This window comes from Larus michahellis, chromosome 2 (genome assembly GCF_964199755.1).
Source record: "Larus michahellis chromosome 2, bLarMic1.1, whole genome shotgun sequence".
NCBI classification, from domain to species: Eukaryota; Metazoa; Chordata; class Aves; order Charadriiformes; family Laridae; genus Larus; species Larus michahellis.
Window position 1 is genome coordinate 149,816,008 of NC_133897.1, and position 24,539 is coordinate 149,840,546.

General features: G+C 37.4%; 1 protein-coding gene across 2 annotated transcripts; it reads right to left on the reverse strand.

Moving 5' to 3' along the window:
* Nucleotides 1-655: 655 nt before the first annotated feature.
* Nucleotides 656-24,133, reverse strand: EIF3E (eukaryotic translation initiation factor 3 subunit E). Of its 2 annotated transcripts, XM_074577679.1 has the most exons (14): nt 23,977-24,133; nt 22,061-22,175; nt 19,904-19,954; nt 18,892-19,009; nt 14,994-15,036; nt 14,429-14,533; nt 12,241-12,366; nt 10,856-10,980; nt 9,628-9,754; nt 9,139-9,240; nt 8,027-8,136; nt 2,323-2,425; nt 1,934-2,068; nt 656-819 (listed from the first exon to the last, which is right to left on the reverse strand). In XM_074577679.1, exons 1-14 carry the CDS (start codon nt 24,064-24,066, stop codon nt 781-783), a joined length of 1,389 nt encoding a protein of 462 aa, XP_074433780.1. In that variant the 5' UTR covers nt 24,067-24,133; the 3' UTR covers nt 656-780. The 2 variants fall into 2 exon arrangements, with proteins under 2 accessions (XP_074433780.1, XP_074433781.1); XM_074577680.1 differs by lacking the exon at nt 19,904-19,954 and having other exon boundaries at nt 23,977-24,132.
* Nucleotides 24,134-24,539: the final 406 nt, after the last annotated feature.

Below are 24,539 nucleotides of genomic sequence, written 5' to 3' on the forward strand. Positions count from 1 at the left end.
GAACTTTCAAAAAAGCCACTTCAAATTACAATAGTTGAACAATACAGGGTTTTGTTGCTTCGTGTTTGCATCATGAATCTTAATAACTTCAGATTTCAAGATAAAAGCTTTCAACCATACCCAGCTCATTAGCTAGACCTTTTGAAAGGCTTTCCCCACCCCCTGAAACAAAAAGCTCTAGTCCAAAGTTTTGAAGGCTGGGTTAAGATTGAAAATGAGACTTAGAACAGGAAAAATTCTGAAGCATAAACACACAGGTCTACCAAAATTACTCTGCAGGTAGCTTATGTAAGGTTTCATAAGGTGTGTGTAGCCTACACCTCTTCTCTCTAGCAAGCCGCTTCTGTGACAAAAACATGGAAGTGCAGAAAGATTTTGGTTTGGCCAAGTGTTCAGTGCAGAACCATTTGTTTGTACCATCTGCTTTTAGTGTTTTGTGTGACATTTGTAATGGATAATAAATAACTGTAATTCCCCGCTTCCAAACTCAGACAGCTCTGAGAATAGCAGCATCCTTTGGTACAAACAAATCAAACAGAACTGACATTTTGCATTTTGCAAACTGTGACCCAAAATGCTTCAGAACATCATTATGGTAAAAAGTCCCTCTATAAGATAATTAAGTATCTATTAAGTTACAGACATGCACAGACTGTTAAAATTAGCCAATTTTATTCAAATAATGTTAGATGGAACATAATTACCTTTTCTCAAGAAAGTTACATATTTATGTGCTTTTTAGTCAAATGAAAACTGTTTTTCACCCCCTGCAGAAGTATTTCAATAGAAGCCGGAGTCTTGAGTAGCCCAGTTAGGTGCCTAAAAATAAATAAATAAAGATTAGTAGAAAATAAATTACTATATTACCTTTTGGTTACTGAAAAACTTGTGAGAAATTATTAAAAAAAACTGTAATACTAATATATAGCTATGAAGTGAGAATATTGTTAGTGAAGGATACCCTGTAAGTTTAAAGCGAACATTGACATAGCCGAAATACATGCTGTAATTAAGTTGTACAGCCTGAATCTCCCAAGCTAGTAGTTTTAAAAAGGAAGAGTTCTAGAAGACTCAAAATAAATATAAAAATAATTTGGCAGCTATATTTTTAAAGAAAACAGTATCATGTAAGTTTCACATGACCTCCCTTTAATGAAATAAATTAGTGCCCCACTGTTTGTCCAACTTCCATCAATGTTTCAGACATGCAGTGAGGAAGACAAATAAAACTTTTAATATTTTGTAAGTTCTTTTAATGTGTGGTTCGGTGGGTTTTTCATTTTAAGTATGTATTGCTGCACCTCAGAGTCATCCACCTTACACTGCTCTCTCAGAAAGCTTCGCATATAGTAAAGTGGACAGAGGCAAAAACCAGATGATCTTGCTGACTTCCATATTTTTACTGGTTCTACTTAAACCTCTGGCTGACCTAATTATAGTCTCCAGTACTACATTAAATGGGTTTAACAGTTAAGGTTTTGCACAACTCCTCCTTCATGTTTCAGTCTTTAAGCATCATTCACTCTCCTCTCAATACTATATATACACCTACAGATAATTTTCAAGTACAACTCACTTGAAAAAAAAAAAGTAATACAACTACTTTACTAAATGTCACCCTTCGAAACCAACCCTTTTCAGGCAGTGAAGGAGACCATTTGAAGGAATTAGGGAATCAAATAGTGACAGAAACAGACCTGGTTACACAACAAAAAAAGGAATATCTAGTAGTGAGGAGAGGTGAGAAGACAAAAAAAAAGAAATCACTGTCTAATGCTTAACATAAGAAAATAAGCCTTCTCCAATTTAATTTCTAGTGTGAAAACTAGAAATAAGTACAGCTGATGAATTAAGGAACAGGTTAAGAATGATACTTAAATATATCTCACAAAAAAAGATTGCAGGAATTCAGAAAAATGTAACTTATACTGACCTCAGATCTACCACTCTGATTCAATTTCTTCTCGATGTTCATAGCCAACATTTGACTACGAAAAGACAGGCTTTTGGTCTTTTCAATCACTTGTTGATAAGGTGAGACTGCATTGTTGCCCATGACCACGTGGCCCTAAACCACAGGAAAGATACAGCAAATTTAACAATCACTCAGAATGCATGCGCCTTTAATTTGATGCTCTGTTTTCAGAGCTTTCACAAGTCATCTTACACACAGGATTAAAAAAGAATAAATGAAGTCCACTACACTTTATAGGCCAAGAAAAAAAAACCAATGGAAATTTGAATTTGCTGTCCCCAAATAAGGTAAAAGAAATTTAATGAAAAATTCAACAAGTTCATTTGGATCCATCTATTCAGTCTTACCAGCTTTGAATCCAGTTTGGCATCTAATCGTGCATTTCGAATTAGATTGACAATCCATCTTTCCGCTTCTTCAGGAGTCATATTTAGTTTATCTGCCAACATACTAAAAGATAACAGACTTAATCAAAAGGTGAAATAAAATCCCTCTGATGTTGGTAAACGTGACTAGAGACTATGGAACACAAGTTAAATCAACACAAAATATGGCACAGCCCAAGACTTGTATTCCATAAGTACCACGTATCTGGGAAGCATACTTTCATTTGACTGAAGTGACTTCAAAGAGCGCATACATGTACTCCTGCACATCTCCCACTGCTTTACACTAGGATTTTGTGAGTACGGAATTCACATCCTGAAAGTATGTACTTAGCCGTTCTGAACTACACCTTGCTCTTAAATCTTGACCTGCACAATTTTTAGATATATTCCTATTAAACCTTGCTTACATGAACATTCATTGGAAAATTGTCAATTAAGGGATCTCACCACAACATAAACCAGCAACCATCATTATAAAGAGAACAACTCAATGCTTTTATTCTTACTTAAATCGAGCTAGCAGTCACAGAAGTTTAGACTAATTAGTCTAGGAAAGTGTCTCAGTAGCTTATTTAGCAATAAACTTCCCCCTGAAGTTTCTGGAACAGAAGGCGTGAGACAGAGTTTGGTACAGAAGATGTGACAGACTATGTTCAAACTTCTTGCAATTTCAAGGAGAGATGGTGGGGGAGAATAGAGAACAGAAAATTCTTAATGAAACAGGCACTCTTGTCCAGGAATAATTCCTTCTGATGACTTTTCCTGTGGCTTTCCAGCCAACTCCTTTAGCTTCCTGCTGGCAGTTGGCTCATACAGGACATTTCTAACGCTTATTCTTCCATCAGCTCTCAGACTAAGTTAACAAACATGAGGTAAGGGCTACAGCTATGACTAAAAAGCCAGCCGGCTACGTCAAGTTGCACAAGACGTCAATTTCCCACCATTTTACAGGATCTTGCTTACATGTATTTTTCTCCAGCTGAAAGTGATTTCCCTCTTGATGATTATTAGTGTCAAGCAAATACTTTTAATATATCAATTATTACCTTGTCTGCCTAGCTAGACTACCTATATAGTCTTCTTTATACAGTCTTCTCTCCTGTATGTTCTTGATCTATCACCCTTCTCCCAACTATAAAAGTAAATTCCAATTTTTGTCACAGATGAACATGAATGAGGTGAATAGAAGAAACCCAAAGTAACTTAGAATACTGGACTTACACTGAACTCGCTGCAGTGAATTGACACAACAAATGGGCAAAGTATATGGACTTTGGTAAAGCAAGGGGAGGTAAATTCCAACCACAGTTGCTACCGTTCCACTAGAACTGTTAATCTGTGAATGAACTTGCGATTATAGAGAGTTAAGGCAGGTAAGAGAATAGAAGATATTGGGTGTGTACATTTTTGTGGAATTATGAGTCATCTAGGCATAATATGACACATTTCAATAGGAAGAAGCTACAAATTGCTTTACTACCCTTGATTCAGTGATGTTAAACACCTGACTTGAAACTAAAGAAACTTCAAAATGAAAGAAGATGGGGTAAGGTGCATGTCTGTTAGGGGAATTCTTGTATTTCTTTTTTGGAAGTATCAATCGGATTCAGATAAAATAACTCCTCCTCCAGATGACTGCAAGAATGGCTACCACCACTACACTGGGGATTAAACAACCTACCTTTGGGACTGAAGCATGGAACCTCTATCCTTGGAGATGGTCAAGAATCAACTAGACAAGCCCTTAAGTAGCATAATGGAACATTGCCATGGGTCCTGCTCAGAGTTTTAACTGGGTGCACAGGATTGAACCAGATGGACTTTCAGAGGTCCTTCCAACCTACAGCACCCTTTTGCTTAATGCAAAGTCCCTGTGTACTTTGAGAGGAAGAGGACACAGACTTCTAGAGAGACATTCCAAGCCAGAAACTTTGAAGTGCTTTACATCACCTAGTAGATAATTCTACTTTTTCCTATTATGTCCAAATTTTACTAGCTCAGCTTCTTCAAAGGTGGGCTTTTTTTTTTTTCAATTGAAACATGTTATATCAACTAACATAGAGCACAGATGCAGCTACACAACAGAAGTACCACACCTCTGTACAGGCATTTTTTCCTGCACATACATTTGAAAAAACTTACAAGTTGTAGAATGAAAGTGACAGGGTAAAAAGGGATATTAAAAACTTATTTTACCTCCACTTCTAGCTTTGACATTTACATGGATTTAAGATTTTAATACAGAATAAGCAGAGCTATCAAGTTAGAGCTATTTTTTAGTTAAATAGATATCTGTATTAAAAACCCTAAAACTTTATCACACTTTCACACAAAAGATGACGTTATTTCAGCACTTGGGGCAACTGGATTCCATTTTAGGGTCTCCTTGCAGACTACACTGAAGGAGCCAGCACCACCTGAAGTGCCTGGATGTATAACATGGAGGAAGTACTTGCCTTGTAAAGCAACACATGCAGCCAAAATAGCATTCTGCTTCCAGAGCAAACACACTGAAGACCTATCCTGATTACAAGTGGCTAACAAACACTATACTCCTACTGCACCATTAAGATAGGTATCTAATACTTTAGAGAGATGCAAACTACAGCTTAGCCCCCACACACGTTTAACAGTTCAAGTAATAGTGACACATTCAGATTTACAAAACACATATTAATACCACTAAGGAATGGAGGCAAGAAAAGTTGTATTTTTAGATCACCATTGTTTATGAAAATTCCCGCTGTAATCCAGTAAAAATCAGTGAATTATAATGAAATAATTTTATTAATATTTAAGGCATAGTGTCTACCATTTCAAGTTACAGATGATTTCAAAGGGTAGTTCCTCAACGGGAGTTTCAAAAATAGGTCTTTACATTATTTCCATCCCTCTGTTTCATAAGGGGATTCACTTATTTGGGTCATACTAGGGCAAGTGTTACTCAAGTTTTTCTTTGGTTAAAAGGCAAGTTTACTGAATTCCACACATCTTCGTATATAAACAAGCCTATCTCATGCTGCACACAGAAGAAAAACATATAGAAAAGAAGAATGAAGCATATTCAGCTCTTCAGTAAGAACAGGCATATCAAACTAACCAAAACACATTCTGAATTAATTTCATTTATTACTCCCCATGAAACAAAAATTCAAACAGTAAACAAATTGCAAGATGATTTGAGATGTATAAATTTTAAATTACAACTGATAAAGCAACTACGTCCCTTGGAAAGATGTCAGCTGCCTAGCAGATGTAAGCAGTTAAAAAAATAAAATTAAATGAGCCATCTATTTTCCATCTAACATAAGGCATAGCAGATTTCCCACTAATTGTTTTCAAATTTGTTCTGAGCAGTTAAACAGTACTTATCAAGCACTGCGGTACAACCAACTAGTTTTCAAATCCAGGAATAGCAGTGGAAATCACTTGTGGACAAAGAAATGCAAGATCTATGCCTCAAACATTTAATTAAAAGCATTTCAACTGGCTAATTTCTCTGAAAACAAGTCTGAAATGCACTAAAAGCACCCCACTTAAGCCCAGATCTAATGATTGTTACAGCTTGTGCAGAAATTTAAGGCTTATGTCCATCACTTAAGACACAATGACCTACTGAAGAGAATCTCATTACTGATTATTGATTCCACATGCAACTACCTGAAGTGATACACAGTAGGAATATCCATGTCAATGTGAAATATGTCTCAACTCAAAGTTTATTACTTACCTCAGAATGTACCATAACACTTATAAAATAAGGACACGGCTACCTATATTTATGAATCACTTACAGACAACAAGGAGAGCCAACTACACTATTTTCTATCATACCTGCAGTTGAAATACCACATATGGCACAAAAAATATTAACTGTAAAATAAGTAATACAACACTAAGTGTCAACCACATACTATAGACCTTGATTTATTAAATAAAGCTTGCTGTTTTTACTGTAATGAATCACTGGCATACAGAATTTATCAGTATCTTTTGACAGAGAGACCTGAAGCATACTTAGGATACATCCTCCAGACTCTGCTCATTAATTGGGGCCAGATCGGATAAGCAGACTTCTTAGAAAGACATCTAGTCTTTAGTTAAAAAAGCTTAAACATCTAGTTTCATTGAAAATTTGTGCTTCAATATGCACCGTACTGACAGTACTAAACATCATTTACAGGAAACAGTAAGATGCTATGGGGTTTTATATTCCCAAAAGCCTCATCCATAAGAGAACTTTATTTACACTTTTTCTTCCAAACTTATTCAAAACCCCTTTAATGGGCAGTACTCTCCTTGAAGTGATTTTAGATAAAATATTAGCCTCAAAAATGAACGTTAGCATGGAAGGTTTTTTCCCCCCACAGCATCTAGTTCAGTTTACTCTTATGACTATGCTTGAAATATAATCACCACAGCTGACGAAAATGCTGATTCACTGCTTGCCATTTACATTGAACTCATTGAGTATTTTAAGCTTACAGAGGATAAAAAAAATCATTTTTCAAGTGCAGTGAAGACAAATGTGTCACACAGCAAAGAGACTAAAAGTAGTAAGAATCTTCATCCTTTCTCCAACTGTATCTTGCAAATACCCTTTCAATAAGCTTACAAAACTAAGACAATTTTCTCTCAAGTCCTTTCCTTTTGTAATCAAGCACCATTAAATCACTTCCTTAGAGGACCAGACACACACATTTGCTCTGGATGCAAGCTGGTAACAAGACTCCATTGAACTTGACCAATTTAACAGCTTTGATTTCTGCTGTCTCAAGGATATCTGCACTGCACTGTTCTCTACCATTGAGACTTTTATAGCATTCAGAGTTTTTCACTTCACTTTTTTCCCTTTTTAACTTAAAGGATGTGAAGATACAGGGAATGGGGGCAAAGGCCAAGGGGAGAGGGATCTCAAGCATGCATAACATCTTCCTGCTTAGTTCCTACAGTAGAGGCATCAGAGCTGATCCATTTGAAAAGTCTGCTTTTACAAAATTAATTTGAGTAAACTGACATCTTTGCTAATAAGAACATCATTTTCTTACAGCCTAATCACTCACTCTGCACCACAGGGAATGAGATATATTGTTTTCTAATTATTTAATGAAAAAGGCAATACAGTTCTAAATGTTCAACGGACATACCTGTAAGACCTATACACCTATGGGCATCTATATCTACCAATATAAATAAATTTAAATAATTTATTTATATTGGTATAAATATTTATTAATTTAAATAAATTTAAGCAACTGCTTAGTATCATCACTTCATAGCAATATATGTGGAATTGAGCTCCTAGTTAACACATGGGCTTAGGTGACACTGGGTACTGAAGTTCCCAATAAATGCAGTAGAGATCTAACTTGCCATCATGAGAAAGTTTTAGCTAGAAAGCCCTGTTTGGTTCAGGGGCTAGGGGCAGTAGCGAGAAGTTGATTTAAAATTAACCACAAAAATTCAACCTTAAAATATGATAGTTGCAATTTAAGTATATCACATTAGAGCTATAAAACTAGGAAGACAACCATCCAATTAAAATTTTAGTTAATGTTTTTCATTTCATCCGATTAACTTGTACTACTGAAGTTTACACAGTTTGTCAAATTGTCATCTATGACTCATTTTTCTGAACTGCCACGTTAAGAAGTTGTCTTACCCAATGCTGATACATTGATGGATGCGACAAAAAGTCTCAAATATAAAGAGACGGGCATTCTCAATGAAGTCCTCAAGACATGCCACTAAGAAGAAATCATTCACAAGCACCTGCAAGTGTAAGAAAGAAGGGAACACTGAGAACAAACATGGAAGTAGTAGCTTACTGGTAGACACTGTCAACAAGCAAGATCAGTGAATATTCCATCTAAAAACAGTTCTTGGTGTGTTCCAGGATGTGGAGAAAAAGCTACAGAGAGCAGAATTTTTCATTGTTCTGCAGCTTGCTCAATTAAAATTGCATGCTAATATGATCACTGAGGTCTGACTCAAGAACAGAACAAGGTCTACTGCTGGCATAATTCTACTGAAGATCCCTACAAAACATAAAAGTTAACTCCCCCCTTATACTGCAGGATTCTTCTCTCACTTTGCAATTTGATCAGTATTCTCCTTACCATGCAAACCAGCTCACTTAATACAGCAAATTCAGATTACAGGACCACCAGCCCTATGCAGTGAAGATGATTATAAGCCTTCTGATTTATCCAATTTGGTGACTAATACTAATGAAAGGAAAGCCAAACCAGAGGCTATAAGAATTGGTACTGATGTACAGCTATTAGAAATACTAACTTTTACACTAGCCAATCCAAACGTTAGGTATCTTTAACTGTTTGCAGTAGATGTACTTCTAAGAATATGTACTTTTCTATCCTAATGTTATCTCACATTACAATTCCAGGATGCAGTATCTTTCACAAAAGGCAAATCCAAGCCTTTCTTCAAGCACTTTTCAGACACTAATGGAAGAGCTGAAGCTCAGCCAAATGCTTGATCACCTATTCATTTCTTGTTCTAGAGCAGCTTAAATATAATTTTGAAGCTATATCCTTAACAGTAAGTCTTGTTTAAGTGTTACAAAATGAGTTGTCAAAAAAAAAACCAAACCCCACAATACAAAACCCCAAAGAAATCCCCACACTCTGTGAACTACAGCTTATCAGAAAATATTGGCAATGGAATCAAACACCACTTCAAATTAGCTGGCCACTGTGAATTTTAGAGCTCTGCTTAAAGGAATAAAAGTCTTGTAAATGTTATAAAACTTACTGTTTCACACTCTCTCAGCTTCTTCTGTGCACCATCGAAATCAAAATTAACATACAAGCATTCCACAAACTCTGTGATAGGGTCCCTGTATGTGTAGGACTCCTGTCAAAAAAATTAGGAACATTTATTAGAAATCAAGCCCACAAGATCACTTATATTCTTCAAAGAAAATATGGAAACACGTCCACACATCATCTTAAATAAAATATGAAGTTAAACTTCCCAATTCCTCTTATAAAAGCTGAATAAGTGTGCTCTTTTCCCCACCAGTTGTATGGTTACAACCGGAAGAGCAGTTTCACGTTCAGCATTTAGCACTGCAATCTCTAGGCAAGGAAAGTGTCAGAGGCTAGAGCTGGTTCTGTATCAAACCTCCAAATTTCTTAATATGGTAGAACCAAAATACATAAGTAGAAGTCCTAAACCAAGCATATTGTTAGAAGAAAGTAGTCAAAAAGGACAGAAACTGTCAGCTAATTCAGTCCTTACCTGCTGAATAACCTTGACTAGATCTTTCAGCACTTGTCTACGTTTTCGAACATCCTTATTTGTTATGACTGCAGTAGTCAGATATCTGAGGATATGCGGGCACATTGTCTGAATTGCATTGAGATACCTAGAAAGAAAAAAATACATATAAAGCTCAGATAATGCAATTTTGCATCAAAACAACATTCATCGTAAATAGCTTATGTGCCTTTTACGCAACGCAATACCAGGGCTTATGACTAACCATTTATTCAAGTATAGAAGGATGTTTTATTTTTGTTAACCTTGTGATCACCTTTTTCCGACACCGAGAGGAGGGAGGTAAGCAAGGGCAAACGAAGGCAGCAGTGCACTAGGGCAAGAAGAAAAGGGGCTAGGACTGCAAAAAATAACAGTCCATATGCTAAGTTCAGGCCAACACTAGCCTAAACTGTCAGCTACACTGATTTTGCAAGAGGGGTTTGCACGGGCACATAGAACCAAAGAAGTCCTTTTTCATATTGTCACCCGAGCCTGAAACTTTCCTGTCAGCTCTCCAGTAAGTTAGCCCACATTTACCAGGGAGAAGTATAAATTAAAATTAAAAAACACATTAACACATACACTCTGAAACAAAAAGGAAGCAAAAAAAGACCACTACAGATTACTAGTCTACTGGGATCATCATGCAAAAAAATTCAACTGCTTTTCTTTAGTACTATTCTCCTATTCTAACACATTACTTCCAACCAGGTGCCAGGAGAGCTAGACTTATAACTAATTTCTCAGTGTTAAGCTGTTCTAGACTCTTAGATCTACATATAAGTCAGTCCTCTCAAATGGCTATGGTATTTAAATTTTCATTTTTATTCTCATTTTCCTCAAGAACCATTCTCAAATAGGTTTTGTAAAATCACAATAGAACAACACCTCCCCCTCCAGCCCTAGAAGATGTAGTAGGAGTTGGTAATCTAGCAAAACCAATTATTTCATCCCTGCCAAGCACCGGAAAAAAAGAGCCAGTTCTTCTTACTTCACCACTCCTTCTCCTTGAAGGGCAAGTATAACCATGAAGAAAAGCAGACCAGACACCAAAAAAAAAGGCTTGGAAAAAAGTTTTTAAAGTGTTAATATCATAACTTCTGAAACAGTCTCAGGCTCTAGGCTGAAAAACATTCAAGAAGTTTACGTATTCATCGCCTGCCCTCATTTTGATTTGAAGACCCCAACATAACACAACGCAACTTACTGTGGTTGATAGAGAAAAAGGTCAATGATATTGTCTCTCCCTTTAGGATGATTAAAAAACACGAACAAAGACCAGTGGATGAGCCATGTTCTTTGCTGAAGTGACTGCAGCGGAGAGCTGACAGACTAAAAGAAAATATAACACTGGTTTAAGTCAAATACAACATGGGAAGTTTGCATAAATACTGTAAATAATGTAAGTGTTCAAAAATTTGCGATTTTCTACTGGATCCTTTTAGCTGCTATGACTCTCAGGCTAAGTTTGACCTCCAGCTTTTTAAGAGGTATCTATTACAAAGACAAATCTGCTGAAAGTTATAAACAAGACAAATTTTCCAGTATTATATTCCAAACTACCAAAATCTGTATTGTTATGGCAAGAGCATAGATTTTAGCTCTCTAAAGACCACCATACTAACAGAAGTTATTACTTCCCTTTTTAATCCTGAATTTTGTTTCTTGTATTCCCTCTTCAGATGTGACCTGAGGAACTACGTGGCTTCTCCAGCTTTTCAGTTCTTCTTCCTCTCTAACACCTCACCAGAGCTTTTTTGCCATACACTCTCAGACAATGATGAAACACCATAATCACTTTCAGCCAAGAAATAATTTAATAGTTTATTATAACCATATAGGTTCATAAAGATGAAAAAACTAGAGAAGAACACTTGTTAACACTAGTTATCTGCCACACAGATAAATAACAATTATGGGGGGGAAAAACCCACACCAAAACAGAACACAAACATCTTTTTAAGATTCTGGTTTAGAAGAGTAAAACCCTCACATTTCAGACATGGCCACTGAAGCCCCCTGAGCAGAGAGGAAGATTAAAAGGTCCTTAATTACTTCAGTTGCTCTGAATTAGTACTGCAGCCCCACTCTTTCCCTTTATGTTCTTGGTACTCAACTGAATTCAGGAGCTGGTAAGGAAGATGAATTGGCTGAAAACTACTTCCAAAAACAAGCTGTCTTGCATTTTCTGTCAAAAGTGTTATTTTCATGTGAGAAGAGTGTAGCTTAGTTACATGCATTTTATTCTCTACAGAAAGTGAATGGTACAACTATCTGAAATTTAAGCAGCAAACAATTTCACATAAAGACACGCTGTCCTCAAACTCATCCTTGAGACTGGTTTGGTTCTTGTTTATTGGAAATACTTCAAGAGTTCTCAATTACATTTTCAAGTGTGTAAGAGAAGCAAGTAATCTGAAAAAGGAAGCTTCACTATTTCTTCACGAGTGCCCTTTAACTCTCCCACTATTATTAAGATAGTGTCTAGTGAAAAGGTGGTAAACTACTCCTAAACAAGACTGCAAGTGCTTCATAATAAAACTTGAATACTAATACCTCTAACCTTACTAAGGTGACCAAGATTTTACTTACATTATTATCTATTGTCTCCTTTAGTCTTGTGAGATCTTCCATGGCTGCATCCCAATTCTGCATCAGAATTTCAGATGCCAGTTTTCCCCACAGGGAACTCAAAGCATTTCTGTCTGTTGCTGGAACCTATTTTCAACAACAGCAAATTCACACTCTTAGAATGCTTTTAAAATTATTATTTATTTTAAAAAATAAGCAAAATACTTTCTGATAGTACTTTTTATTTAAAAAATTATGAAATTTGCATGGTCCCATCTTCCCAAATGAGGTGGTACTTCTCAAAAAAGCAGTTTAGGTACAGCAGAAAACACAGCAATAAGGCTTCTGAAGTAGAAACTAGAAGAACCTGTCAAAGTAAGACAAAGCTCCATGCTGCTGCAGGTTAAGTTAAAAAGAAAAAAAATTAAATGGCTGAGCAGCAGACAACACACTGGTTCCAATTCAGGTTTGTTTTGGTTTTTTTTTTTTTTTTTAAACACACCATATAGTAATGTTTCTAAACTGCTGGAACAAGGTTATTACAGAGCAGGTTCTAAAGAACTCATAACAGTAGGCAACCACCTTAAAGCTAGTACTCAAAGTTCATTCTGCTAATGCTATGCCAAAAAACATACTTCTTACAGAAATGTCCAGTAAAACTGCAACTTTGCAGTAGTGAATCTATTTCCTGGAAAGGTAGTCCTAAGGTCAAGCTGGTTTAGTTTTATACAGGAATGAATTACACTAGGTCATTCACAGTGTCAAATTCTGTTCCCAGATCAGTTACAATAGTTCTTTCAGAGCTTACATTTCATCACACAGAACTTTAAACAAATCTTCTCCCACCAGAATTCACAAGAGTCCTATACCAAGCTACTACCAGCATAAGAGCAGCACTTCATTTTTTGAAATTAGTTTTTTGACATAAGAGAACACAATGCTAAGCCCATAATTAAAGCACAAAGAATTAAGGAGAGCTGCTCACAAACCTACATGAGTAACTTTTATTTCCCCTCTCAGCACATGGAACGTACCTGTAACACTGAAAGTGATACAGAAGAACTCAGCTTTGTCATCAACATTTAGACTAAGATTTTACCTCATTCCTACTTTAAATCCTATTCTGATTAAGTATTTATTTCACAATTTTGCTCCTTTAATTATAGTCAATTACAGGAATTATTGTTATTTACTCTAGCAGCGTTTCAGGAAGTTTAGGATAGTTTTTTGATGGGGCTAGAAATTAAACAGCAAGGAACAGACCTCAGCATATGAGCCACTACATCTTTTCAGCAGTCACTCCACATATTCATGAGATACACGCAGTTTAGAAGTCATTATCTTCCAGGCAACGAAGGTGCCAATTTAGCACATACTTTTAGTTGAGGAGGTTTACATGCACTGTGCTGGTTCCAAATCATATAATTACAGTTAGCTATTCACAATAATTGCCTTTAGATACTGCAGCTGTTCTAGCTACAGTGTCTGGATTTTCAAGCAATTACCTTAAATTTCCATTTGTTAGTAAAACGGCACATTCACTGACCACCAACAATAAATTTACTGTGTTGAGATTCTTACAAGACACTAAATCTTCATTCTCAAAATTCACTCCCACCATTAACAAATTATATGAATTACAACAACATGAAAAGAGTTACTTCAGAGACGACGGATTTGGTTCTACAATTCTCATTTAAGCTGTTTACATTTCTTAGGCAGATGACTTATACTCTTAAATCCATCACAAAATACAAGAGAAGAAATGAGAGTTCAGATAAGAAGCTGGCAGTTCACCATTACCACCAATTACATTGAATCCACCTGCAAGCTTTTCACTTGCTTATCACTGTTGATAACATCTGTGCATAAAAACAAGTATTCATTTTGTTGGTTTGCCTTTTTTTTGTTTGGTTTTTTTTTTCCAGGATACATTTACAGTGAGGAAAGAAGTAGTATTGCATAATTAAATGTTGCCACAAGACCCACAAACTTAAAGGACAGTTCTGATTTCAGTATGACAATAACAGAATTGCTGGACAATAGTCAGTAATGATTATTAACAATTATTTTCATTTTTTCTTGATGCACAGTAATTGTCTCAAAAAAGCTCAAACGTATTTATTTTAAGAATTAATACAGACAACTTATTGGTCTAATTATTTCATTAATAAACAAACACCAAACCCAACAAACACCCAAAACTTACCAGAACCCTGAAGAAGTAGAGATACTCTGCAGCTCCTGAGTAATTGCCACATTCATACTGGAATTTTGCGTATCTGTAGAGTGTATCTAGGTACTCCTGCCTAAACTGAAAAGCAATAAAAAACCCAACACTTTTCTTCACTAGGAAATATGCTGTTACAAGCCAGTTTTAATAGTAAAGTAACCTTTAAGTCTTTAGGTTCTTTGAAAGACACTGTACACAGGAAAGACAACAGAAAACTATTCTACTCATAATCTGCCACTGAATTAAAGTTATACCAATACTGGAAAAAGATGAAATTCTGTAATACAAAGTAAAGCACATCTTAGTTACAAAGATGCAGCTAACATTAAGCTCCAGCTTTATTTATGTTTGCATAAAACACAAAAGTTCAAAGGCATTCAAATGAACTATGTTAGCATTAGGAATTCTGCCTATTGGCTACCTTGACATGAGGCAGGCCAAAATGCTAGTCTGTAATTGCTCAGAGCTGTTGTCTGTGGGGGAGGTTGGATGGAGATGTTTAGAACTGAGTTCAGACAGATACAAGAATTTAAACACTTACACCATGCTTCTCAGCTAAATAGTCAAACAGCATCCGACCATCCCTATAACAAAAAGATAAAAACCGCTGTTTTTACAAAACAAACTGATTGTTACTGTGCAATACGCAACACATCCTTTAGCTGTTAAGAGTAAAATACCTAAATAGAGTATTAATTTAAAATGATACTCCACTTGCTATGCAAAAGCAGATGCAGAAATAGTGAGCCAACTACTCCTGAAGTGTCATGAAGAAGTTTCAAAATCTTAAAAATATTATAATTTTTAAATAAAGAATGCCACCTGCAACAATAACCTGTATTAAGAAAGGGCAGGAGATTGCTCTAAATTTGATGGCATCCTTAGCTTTTAGTATGAAAGTTAAATTCTGACTTAGAGCTCCTCCCACTCTCATGTTCCAATTCCACAGCAGTTACTCTAGCCAAGGAGTTTGAATTTAACAGCAGACAGGAAAAAAAATGGCAAAGACTAAACTAAAATAGAATTAGAAAGGAAACTTATACCACTGTTAGCACCGGGACACAGTGGTTAGCAACAATACCTCTACCACAGCAAATGCGTGAAGAATGGAAAACTATAAAAAAAATAATCATACTTAGTAAATTCTAAACATCTGATTAACACATGATCACATTTCTGAAGCTTTTTTTTATTCAACACAGATAGTAAAGAACAAGCAGTATAATCTAGATCAAAGGAAAGTGCAAGCCTCCAGTAGGCAAGCACAAAATTATCTACCACCATTAAGTCTCATATTAGTGACCACAGGACTTTAGATACCCGTTTTTAAGTTAATGTAGTGAATAATTTTTTTTTATTCAGTCTCTGCAGTGGATCTTGATCAGCTCTTACAGTGAAATTTTAGCACACCAGCTTTCAATGCAATAAGAATTTAATTCAAACTGTGCTGCAATCATCTGGCAACAAGAACCACAACTGCATTCATATACATAGTTGAATTCATATTCATGAATGAAAGAAAAGTATATTCAATTTGCAACTTTGATTGTATGGACTACCTTTCTACAATACAGAAAGGATTAATGACTTTCTTCTATTCTCCAGCCCCCATCCTCCTCAGCATGCTTCTATACCTGTCGCTACCCTTCATCTTCTTTGTACATTCACACTTCAACCAATCATGTGGTAAAGATTACTTGGACAATTAATGGAACTATCACATTTGATAGAACATGTACCCAAGATTTAACTGAAGAGGAAAGCATCAAGCTATAAATCCCTCTTGGAACAAAGATAAAGTAAAAATGCATGGAAACAAAGATTTCCCCATTTACTCTGAAATCAACTGACTGCAAAGATGTGAGTTTGTTTAATTAGAACTTATGGTGTTAAGATTCTACAGGGAAATGGCACACTGCCAAGGTAGCCAAGAATATTTCATTGCTTCCACAACTATTACTGGGGATTGTCAATCTTATGGGTTTCTTCCAGTGGACGAGGAATAATGACTATTTCTCTATAATTTTAAAGTCAATGTCCTCCAATAGCTGCATAGAAAAAAGAAAGTGAAGTGTTTTGGCTTATTCTTGAAAGAACTTCCACTTGCAAAGTCTCCTTTACACATCATCTTGTAGAGCTTCCCAGACTTTGATGTTCCAAAAAGCCCTGTCACAGATAAAAAGCTCTAATACGATGCAGCCCTAAATTTGATAGTGATTCTACATCACAAGCAGAAATTCATGTAAGTCAAAGAATCAAAAGTTGCTTTCTACTATCTAAAGCATGCTATTCAGGTCTAGACAGATTGACACCTTTCAGTCCTGTTCTCCCCACTACTGTATAAACCCAACAATCTGGATCAGAACTTCTGTTGAGCCAATAAGCAAACCCAGTCTTTCTGAGCTGCAAAGTTTTCAGACATTTAAAAAAAAATGATGTACCAGTTCTCAAACAGAACTTGCTCCATATGAGTAGTAAAGCTAATATTTTTATAGCATTAGGTTACATCCCATGCAGTTTTTGATCTATCTCTTGCTTCCAAACAGGGCATTTCTGACTTGGAAAGGGTACTACTGACCAACTTCTGTTAAGAGTCAAGGAACAGAATACATTTCCCAAGAAATGGTAGTACTTAGAATTGCAACAAGGTAATTTTTTTTCTAGGCCAAATATTATTATAATAACTGGCTAAAATCTCTAACATATGGATCAGAAGTTCAATTAGATTTTAATACAGCTGTGAGAGTATCAGGAAGTCTTTTCTTTAAAGTTAAAATAGTCCCAGTTAATAACTTCAAGGCAATTGACTAATGGCAACTGGGCCTTTTACATTCAAAGCTATACTTCAAAAAGCTGTCAAGAGGCTCCTGGCTTTGCATAACCACACAAGTCACAAGCAAACATAATTCCTTCTCTTAATATAATTATCTGACATAAATACCCATGCTGAAATCATATACAAAGGTTATTTACTTATCCTAATGACGCTTTTTAGAGTAGAAGCTTAAGTACACTCTGGTGATATCAGAGCAGAAAATAGAAGCTTTTTCTCAAGTGCTGGAAAGCTAACAGATTCCATGATTTCTACTGACATCTTGTTTCACATGCGCATTGAGATCCAATGCATTGTACCTCACCACTTCTGCACTAACCAAGTTCTAAATTAGACTATAACAAATTCTGAAAACAATGTGTAGAGTGAAAGACGCATAGGCCAAATGGGTTGATTAGGTTTATCAGCACGCTGGGCAAAGAGGGGAAAAGAAAAAAAGGACTATAGTCTGCACTTGAAGTAAGGAACAAATTCTAATGAAGTTCCTTCCCCTTCAGGGACTCACTTTCTCCAGGGGGGTTGCTCCCAAAAAAAGGTGCATTTCTGCAGACTAGAAAAAAGTGTTTGGGCATTCAATGTTTTCCTAAGAAATTTCCAGAAGCAATGTTACAGTCTTCTGTATCAGTAGATGCTTGCCAACAATAAATCCAAGTACAGGCTTCACCTTCAAATGCAAGTCGAGCTCTATCCGATGATGTATGCTCGATTTGAAATCTTGGAGCAGGTAAAACTAAAGACGGGATCTAATTAATTTTCCAGAGTTGGTTAGCCACATTTAAAACAGTAATAATAATGTGAAGACAACAAGCAGCAACTTACACTAAACAAATAATAACCCACACCTCTGTTGAAGTCGCACCATTACTTCCTCAATGGCTACAGTTGAGCCTTCACTACAGGGCCCAAGTGAGGCTTAACCACAAGACGACTCTCATAGTCCTTATATATAGTGTGCGCACAAAGACATTCTAATTACTCTTGTGAACAAAGTGAGAAGAAATTGGATGTGTCTTAAAAAGATTATTATGGGCACCACCTAACACCAACAAGTTGGACAGTTCGGTGAGTGGGGGGGTGTAAGGGAGGGAAGCACAGGACTCCTGAAAGAAGTGTGCTATGAGGCTGAAAAGATGCTTATCCACCAGGCCTCTCAGAGTAAGAAAGACAGCACTCCATAATCCTCTGTGGAAGGTAGAAGAGAGAGAGAGGGCAGATGGTCTCCTAGAAAACAGAATCTGAATTGTTTCATCCCACATTTCCCCTCAAAAAAAACCCAAACCACCCCCTTAAAAAACAAACAAGAGAGCTCCCAAACCCTCCCAAAACCAATCTCAGCTGTGATTTGACTGCCCTGAATGACAACTGTCACTTGTCTTGGGTTGATTCATGAGCATTAAGAACAACAGAGATGCCTTATGCACAGCAGGCAAAAGCACTGAAAAGAGTAAGTTGTGTCCAGGAACTTCAATTACCTGACCAGAAGCACTACAAATATTGGCTAGAAATAAAAATGTCTTTCTTTGCAGTTGCTATACTGAGGGCATTCCTATCATCAACGCCTAAGAGGTACCAACAAGCCATCCTGAGAAATTATGTTAGAAGTTACCTCGTGGACTGCATTTGCCTTGTAGTCTCTGGATCCTCAAACATCTTGACAATAGGTTCAGTTTCAGCTTGAAGCTGCTTCAGCTGTGCAACAACAGTTGTTCTCTTCTCACGCAAAGCTAAACACACAAACAAAAAAGATTTTAATGTAATACCTAAAGTTTTTACAGAAACCAACCTGTAATTACATGGTACTGACAGCACATTTGAACATGTCTTCCCAGTTCCTACCTTGCTTGTCCTCTCAGTCAAGTCACAAAACCAGAGGCATCTAACAAATCATCAGCTTAATAAAAAGCTTCTAACATTTGGTTCCTTTCCTCCTGTGTGGAGTTCTAACCAAGACAATAAAAAGCAGGTAGAGGTGGAACAGTCTGTATTAGACAAGGTATCTTCAGGCTTCTACTAAGGCAGAGACAACCTTTCAAGCAAGTTCACTTATACCAAATAAACTTGGAAAAAAGTAAAATGCTACGATACCAATAAGATTAATTTTCCTCTAACTGACCAGGTTCTTAAAGCACATTTTTAGAACGCTTAACTGAAAATTGACAGGAAGCAACTCAATATGAAAAATTATTATTTGGAACACTACGCACGTTTAATTAGAACATTAAGCCTTTTATGAAAAATAGTTAGGAAATAGAACTAACAGCTTTAGGGTGATTATTTTATAGATCCAAACTTCCTCACCAAGTGCTACCAGTGCAATAAAATGAACACCGAAATAAAATTCAAAAAAGCCTATGTGCTTAAAAAAAACCCCTAAGGATAAAACAGTGGCACCCTGAGACTGGCTGTATGAGCCATGGGATCAGAGAAACCAAGACCAAATCCCAGGAGAGAAAAGTACGTAGCAAGACATCAAAGCAAGCCACACACCAGGGCACTCAGTGCCACTGTGAACTTATTAGACACTTCTTTCGTGATTTGACTACATATATATTTGTAAAGGAGATCCAAAGTGGATAACACCATAACGGTGACCCAGCCAAAATCTAAGAATGACTTGCCTGATAGGAAGTGCTCCAATAAGGAGAAATTATCTCCAACTTCAGATGAATCTCGAGATTATAAAAGAGGAAGGGGAAAACAGATGAAAGGAAAACCACTTAGTTGACTTACTAAGAATACGAAAATGTTTTCCTGTGACATCTCCTGGCTGTGTAATTGTAAGTTGATCTCATGGAAGACAAGACAAAAGTAACTATAAACTGTGTAGATACATTTCTAAGTATAATAACGTATGTGAACATAGCCTTGAGTACTTAAAACCATGAGGTCTTAAAAAAACCCAACAAAACCAGCATAAAATTCTAATGAAACCAGCAATTCCACAAATAAAAATAACCTGTCTGTACATACATTCTGGCAAGTGTTGATGCATGAAGATGACACACCAGAAATCTCAGAGTAAGTTAAGACCTTTACATAGAAAGCCATACAAACAAGCACCCTGAACAACTGACTCCACATAAAAGTATTATCCCTGCTTAAGTTAATTTTATACTATGGAATAAAAGTCACAGATCAAACAGTAAGCCATCATATACAAAAAAAATCCTGCCAAACTGCTGACAAAATCTTAGAGATGTTTGAAAAAAGACTACGAACAACATTTTAAGTGTGGAAACTCAGACTATACGAAGGCAGAGCTTTCCCAGTGACCAAATTCATGCAACTTCCTTGCACCTATGACCTTATGAAATTATTGCTTAGCAACCTGCTTAAATGAGTGGCTGTAATCAGAATATTAAAAATAGTAGACTAGCTACTTTGTGAAAGTGTACTAGGATTGCAACTTCTTGTGCTGTTTACTACTTTAGCATTTTACTACTTATTTACTACTGATACAGTAACATTCTTTTTCAACAGTTTATAAAGGCTGGAACAAGAAAAGAAAGAGGAAAAACCATTCAGCTTTGAGATTTTTACAGCCCTGAGATGGTCTGCCTTTTTTTTCCCCACATCAGTAAAACTGATAAATAACCTAAAGGCAAAACTATCATTACATTCTAGATTCTTAGATTACAATCTAATTCTTAGATTACAAAAGGGAAATCCTCTGATTCTCATTATTTATTATCAGTCCCATGCATCATTGCATATACACCCATAAACACCATCAAATGCTAGCACACCAAAGATTTGTTCAAAATGCTGAATCCAAAGTCCATAAGTTTAACAGTTCTCTTCATGTATTTAGAAAGAGGCTAACTGCCAACTCTTCTGTTTGAAGAGCCTGGAAAGAGTAAGACCCAGAGGCAGAACCATTGGAACTTGTACCTGACGATGCAGAAGCACCTGAGTCTCTTCCTCCTAAGCTGCAAGCTGTAGTCCCACTAGTTTAGAAAAACATGAAGAATTCCACGAATTGAAAAAAGATGGAGAAATAGGAAGAAAATGTATATTGAAAGGCTAGGGTCAGGAAGGAGGACAAAAAAAATGATACAGAAAAAAGAAACAATAGGTAAAAAAACAAAAACCGAAAACACCCACAAAGGATAGAAATTAGAGGAAGCAAGATATTCACATTTTCTCCCACTCCTGAAACACACCCTCAGGAAGATAGAAGTTTAAGAAGTAAACAGGTAAGTTTCCAAAATCATGGAGAAGACATTAACAGATTAAATTTCATATTCATTATGGTAATATTAATTATCATTAATTTTCTTCTATAGAAACAGCAATTTATATGTTGACAGAAGTGAGGAAAACATGCATTTTCAAAAACATCTGTATCTCCTCAAAGTTTAAAAACTAGCCATGGACAGACGGATTAAGGGAATTACTTGAAATGGAAATCTAGCTTTAATATACTGGATGCCTTAAAGAAAAAGTTTAGTTACCCCAAATTGTCGTGCAATAGTGTTTAATTTAACAGATGAAAAATAAGTGCAACTCTACTAGGGCCACACCTTTGAAGTGCTTGAAATGACCAAATTGGCATTGAAATACTTTAGAAATCACTCAAAGACTAAGTCCACAACAGACCAACAAACCCAAACTTCTCAGGATTAGAGGATTCTACTTGCTTCAGTACCATGCATCCTTTCATTAAGGCAAAGGTTAAACGGTATTCGAGTGCATCAAGCAAATTACCACTAGTTATTTATTATTTTAGATAGAAAGATTGTAAAACAAATTTTACTTCGAAATGAGCAGCTTACCATGTGGAATTTCATCGGAATAAAGATTTTTGTACACATCCATAGCAAAATCCACCATGTTGGTATCACTGAGGAGATCCAGTTTTCCTTGGAGTAGCTCTTTTTCATTGTATATCTGAAATAGGAATTATTAACAGATTTCTTTGAATACTATTAAGTAGTTTCCAATTCATATTATGTAGTCACCTTTATGGCACAGTTTATTTATGGATTTTCGTCCAATTACATCGTTTTAAACATCAAATCTCACAGCTTTGCAAGATCTCACAGCTCTGACATTTAGTCTGCTTACTACATAGCCTCTCTACATTTCCTGTCTGGCAAGATACCAGTGACTTCCCAATATTTATGAGTACAGGAACTTCATGGACTAGTTAGAAGTCAAGTAACATTTTAGATTGTTTCTTTAACAGGAATAGCAATTCCTACTACAATTCATGGGAAAAAAAATCTCTGAAAGTTATATATATATTTAAAAAATCTATATATATTTTAAAAAATAATATAAACTTGGCCAGATTTTTCTTTTTAAGTAGCAAATGCTTTCCACAAAACAACATCCTGAAGTGTGCAGACAAGTCAAATAATTTAAAGTGGCTCTCAGAAGAGATACTGAAGATCAAACTTACAATTTAACTGTAGCACAGATTAATTTAAAATATGTTGTTAGATCTATAGCATAAGAGCAAACTCAATTTAGCTTGTGTAATTGGATGGTGTTCTTTTAAACTTGTCAAATTGCATTTTAAAGTTCCTACCCCATAATTTAGCCATGAGTTGGCGACTGCTATTAGGTCTTCATGATGAAAGTGAGGGCCTAAACTAGAATATACCTCAAAAATACATTTGCCTGAAGGCAAATTACAATTCAGTGCATCACATTTATGGACATCTAAGATACAGAGCCTGCAAAAGTTTAATTCCGCTCTGAATATCGTGTCATTCAAGACTAACACTACAAAAATAACTCTGTGAAATTAACTTGAGCTGATTTACAAATTCTCAAATACCAAAAAATGCCCCCAAGGTGACACACTTCAAGGGAAGTCCATACAATAGACACAAAAACTGGTTAGGTCAAGTTATCTCAATGTATGCAAGCTGAATCAGTTATTTCTGAAACATAAAATAATAACTACTTTAAACTCAATGGCTTAAGATAATAGCTATTTTAAATTCAATGTCTATATAATTTTACACATTTTGTTTCCATTATAGAATGGATCAGATGAGTGCTTCATATAGTTTAGATTGATGAGAGTTTACTCCAAAGCATCTCCAGCATTACTGGGCTCTTTACAGTAATTTAATTAAAAATATATATAAAAAGACCAACAACGGACAGCACTAGAAGGGACTTATGCCTGGTTTAACCACAAACTCGTGACGACAGCGACTTAAAGTTGATCAGCAACACCGTCCACGCTGATGCGTGCACACCCCGCCCCGCAGCTCCACGGCTGAGGGGCCACACGGGTGGCAGGGGCAGCCGAGACGGCGCAGGGCTAACCGGGGCTGCCTCACGAAGTCCAGCTGTGAGGGAGAGCTTTTGCTTTTCCCTCCCACGAATAAGGGGAAAGGAAAGAAACTACACCGAGGAGCGTGAAAGGAAGGGGGAAGAGGAGCTCCCCCCCGCCCCGCCTCGCAAGCGAGCGTCCCGGGGAGCCGGACTGCGGGAGAGGCGGCTGCCCCAGGCCTGTCCGCGGCCCGGCTCCTTCCCCCTCACGGGAAGGCCCGCACGCCTCACCCTCTCCCCACGCGGCGCACAAGCCCCGAGCTCCTCCCTCAGGAAGGGAGCTCCGGGCCGCCTCACGGGCCGGGCCCAGGCCCGCGGGAGGCGCCGGCAGCACCGCCTGCCACTTCCCCGCTCCCCCAGCCACCGGGCCAGCTCCCCCACCTCCGGGATCACCACATACCTCCTTGACGGAGAGGAACTCCAGCAGCGGGAAGACCAAGTGCCGGTCCAAGAAGTGCGCGATCTTGGTGGTCAGGTCGTACTCCGCCATCTTGGCGACGGGGAGAGAAAAGAAAGAGGCGGGCCCTCTTATGGGCTGTGCGCCTGCGCCGCGCCTGCGCGCCCCGGCGCGGCCGAGGGAAGGGGAGGCGGCGGGCGCCTGCGCGGTGCGTTGTCGGTTGCTGTGGTGCGGGGCTCTGGCCGGCGCTGCGGCGAGGGGTTGAGGGGTTTTGACCTGTGGGTGTGGAGGGAACGGCTGGGGTGGGTCCCGGGCTGGGTTCCGCTTGAGGCGGCTGCAGGGCCCGGCCGGGTGGCGGGATCGGGGCCCTGTGAGGCTGCTCAGGGCCCAGTCTGCGCCCCCGGCCCTGCCCGTCCCGTCCGGCCGGTGGGGTGAAGGCGCCAGTAAGTGCTCAGAGAGGGTTTGTGTCTTGTGGTGGGGCCAGCGTAAGAGGAATTGATTTCAGAGGTGGTGAAAAATTTCTTCACCGAAAGGGTTGTCAAGCATTGGAACAGGCTGCCCGGGGA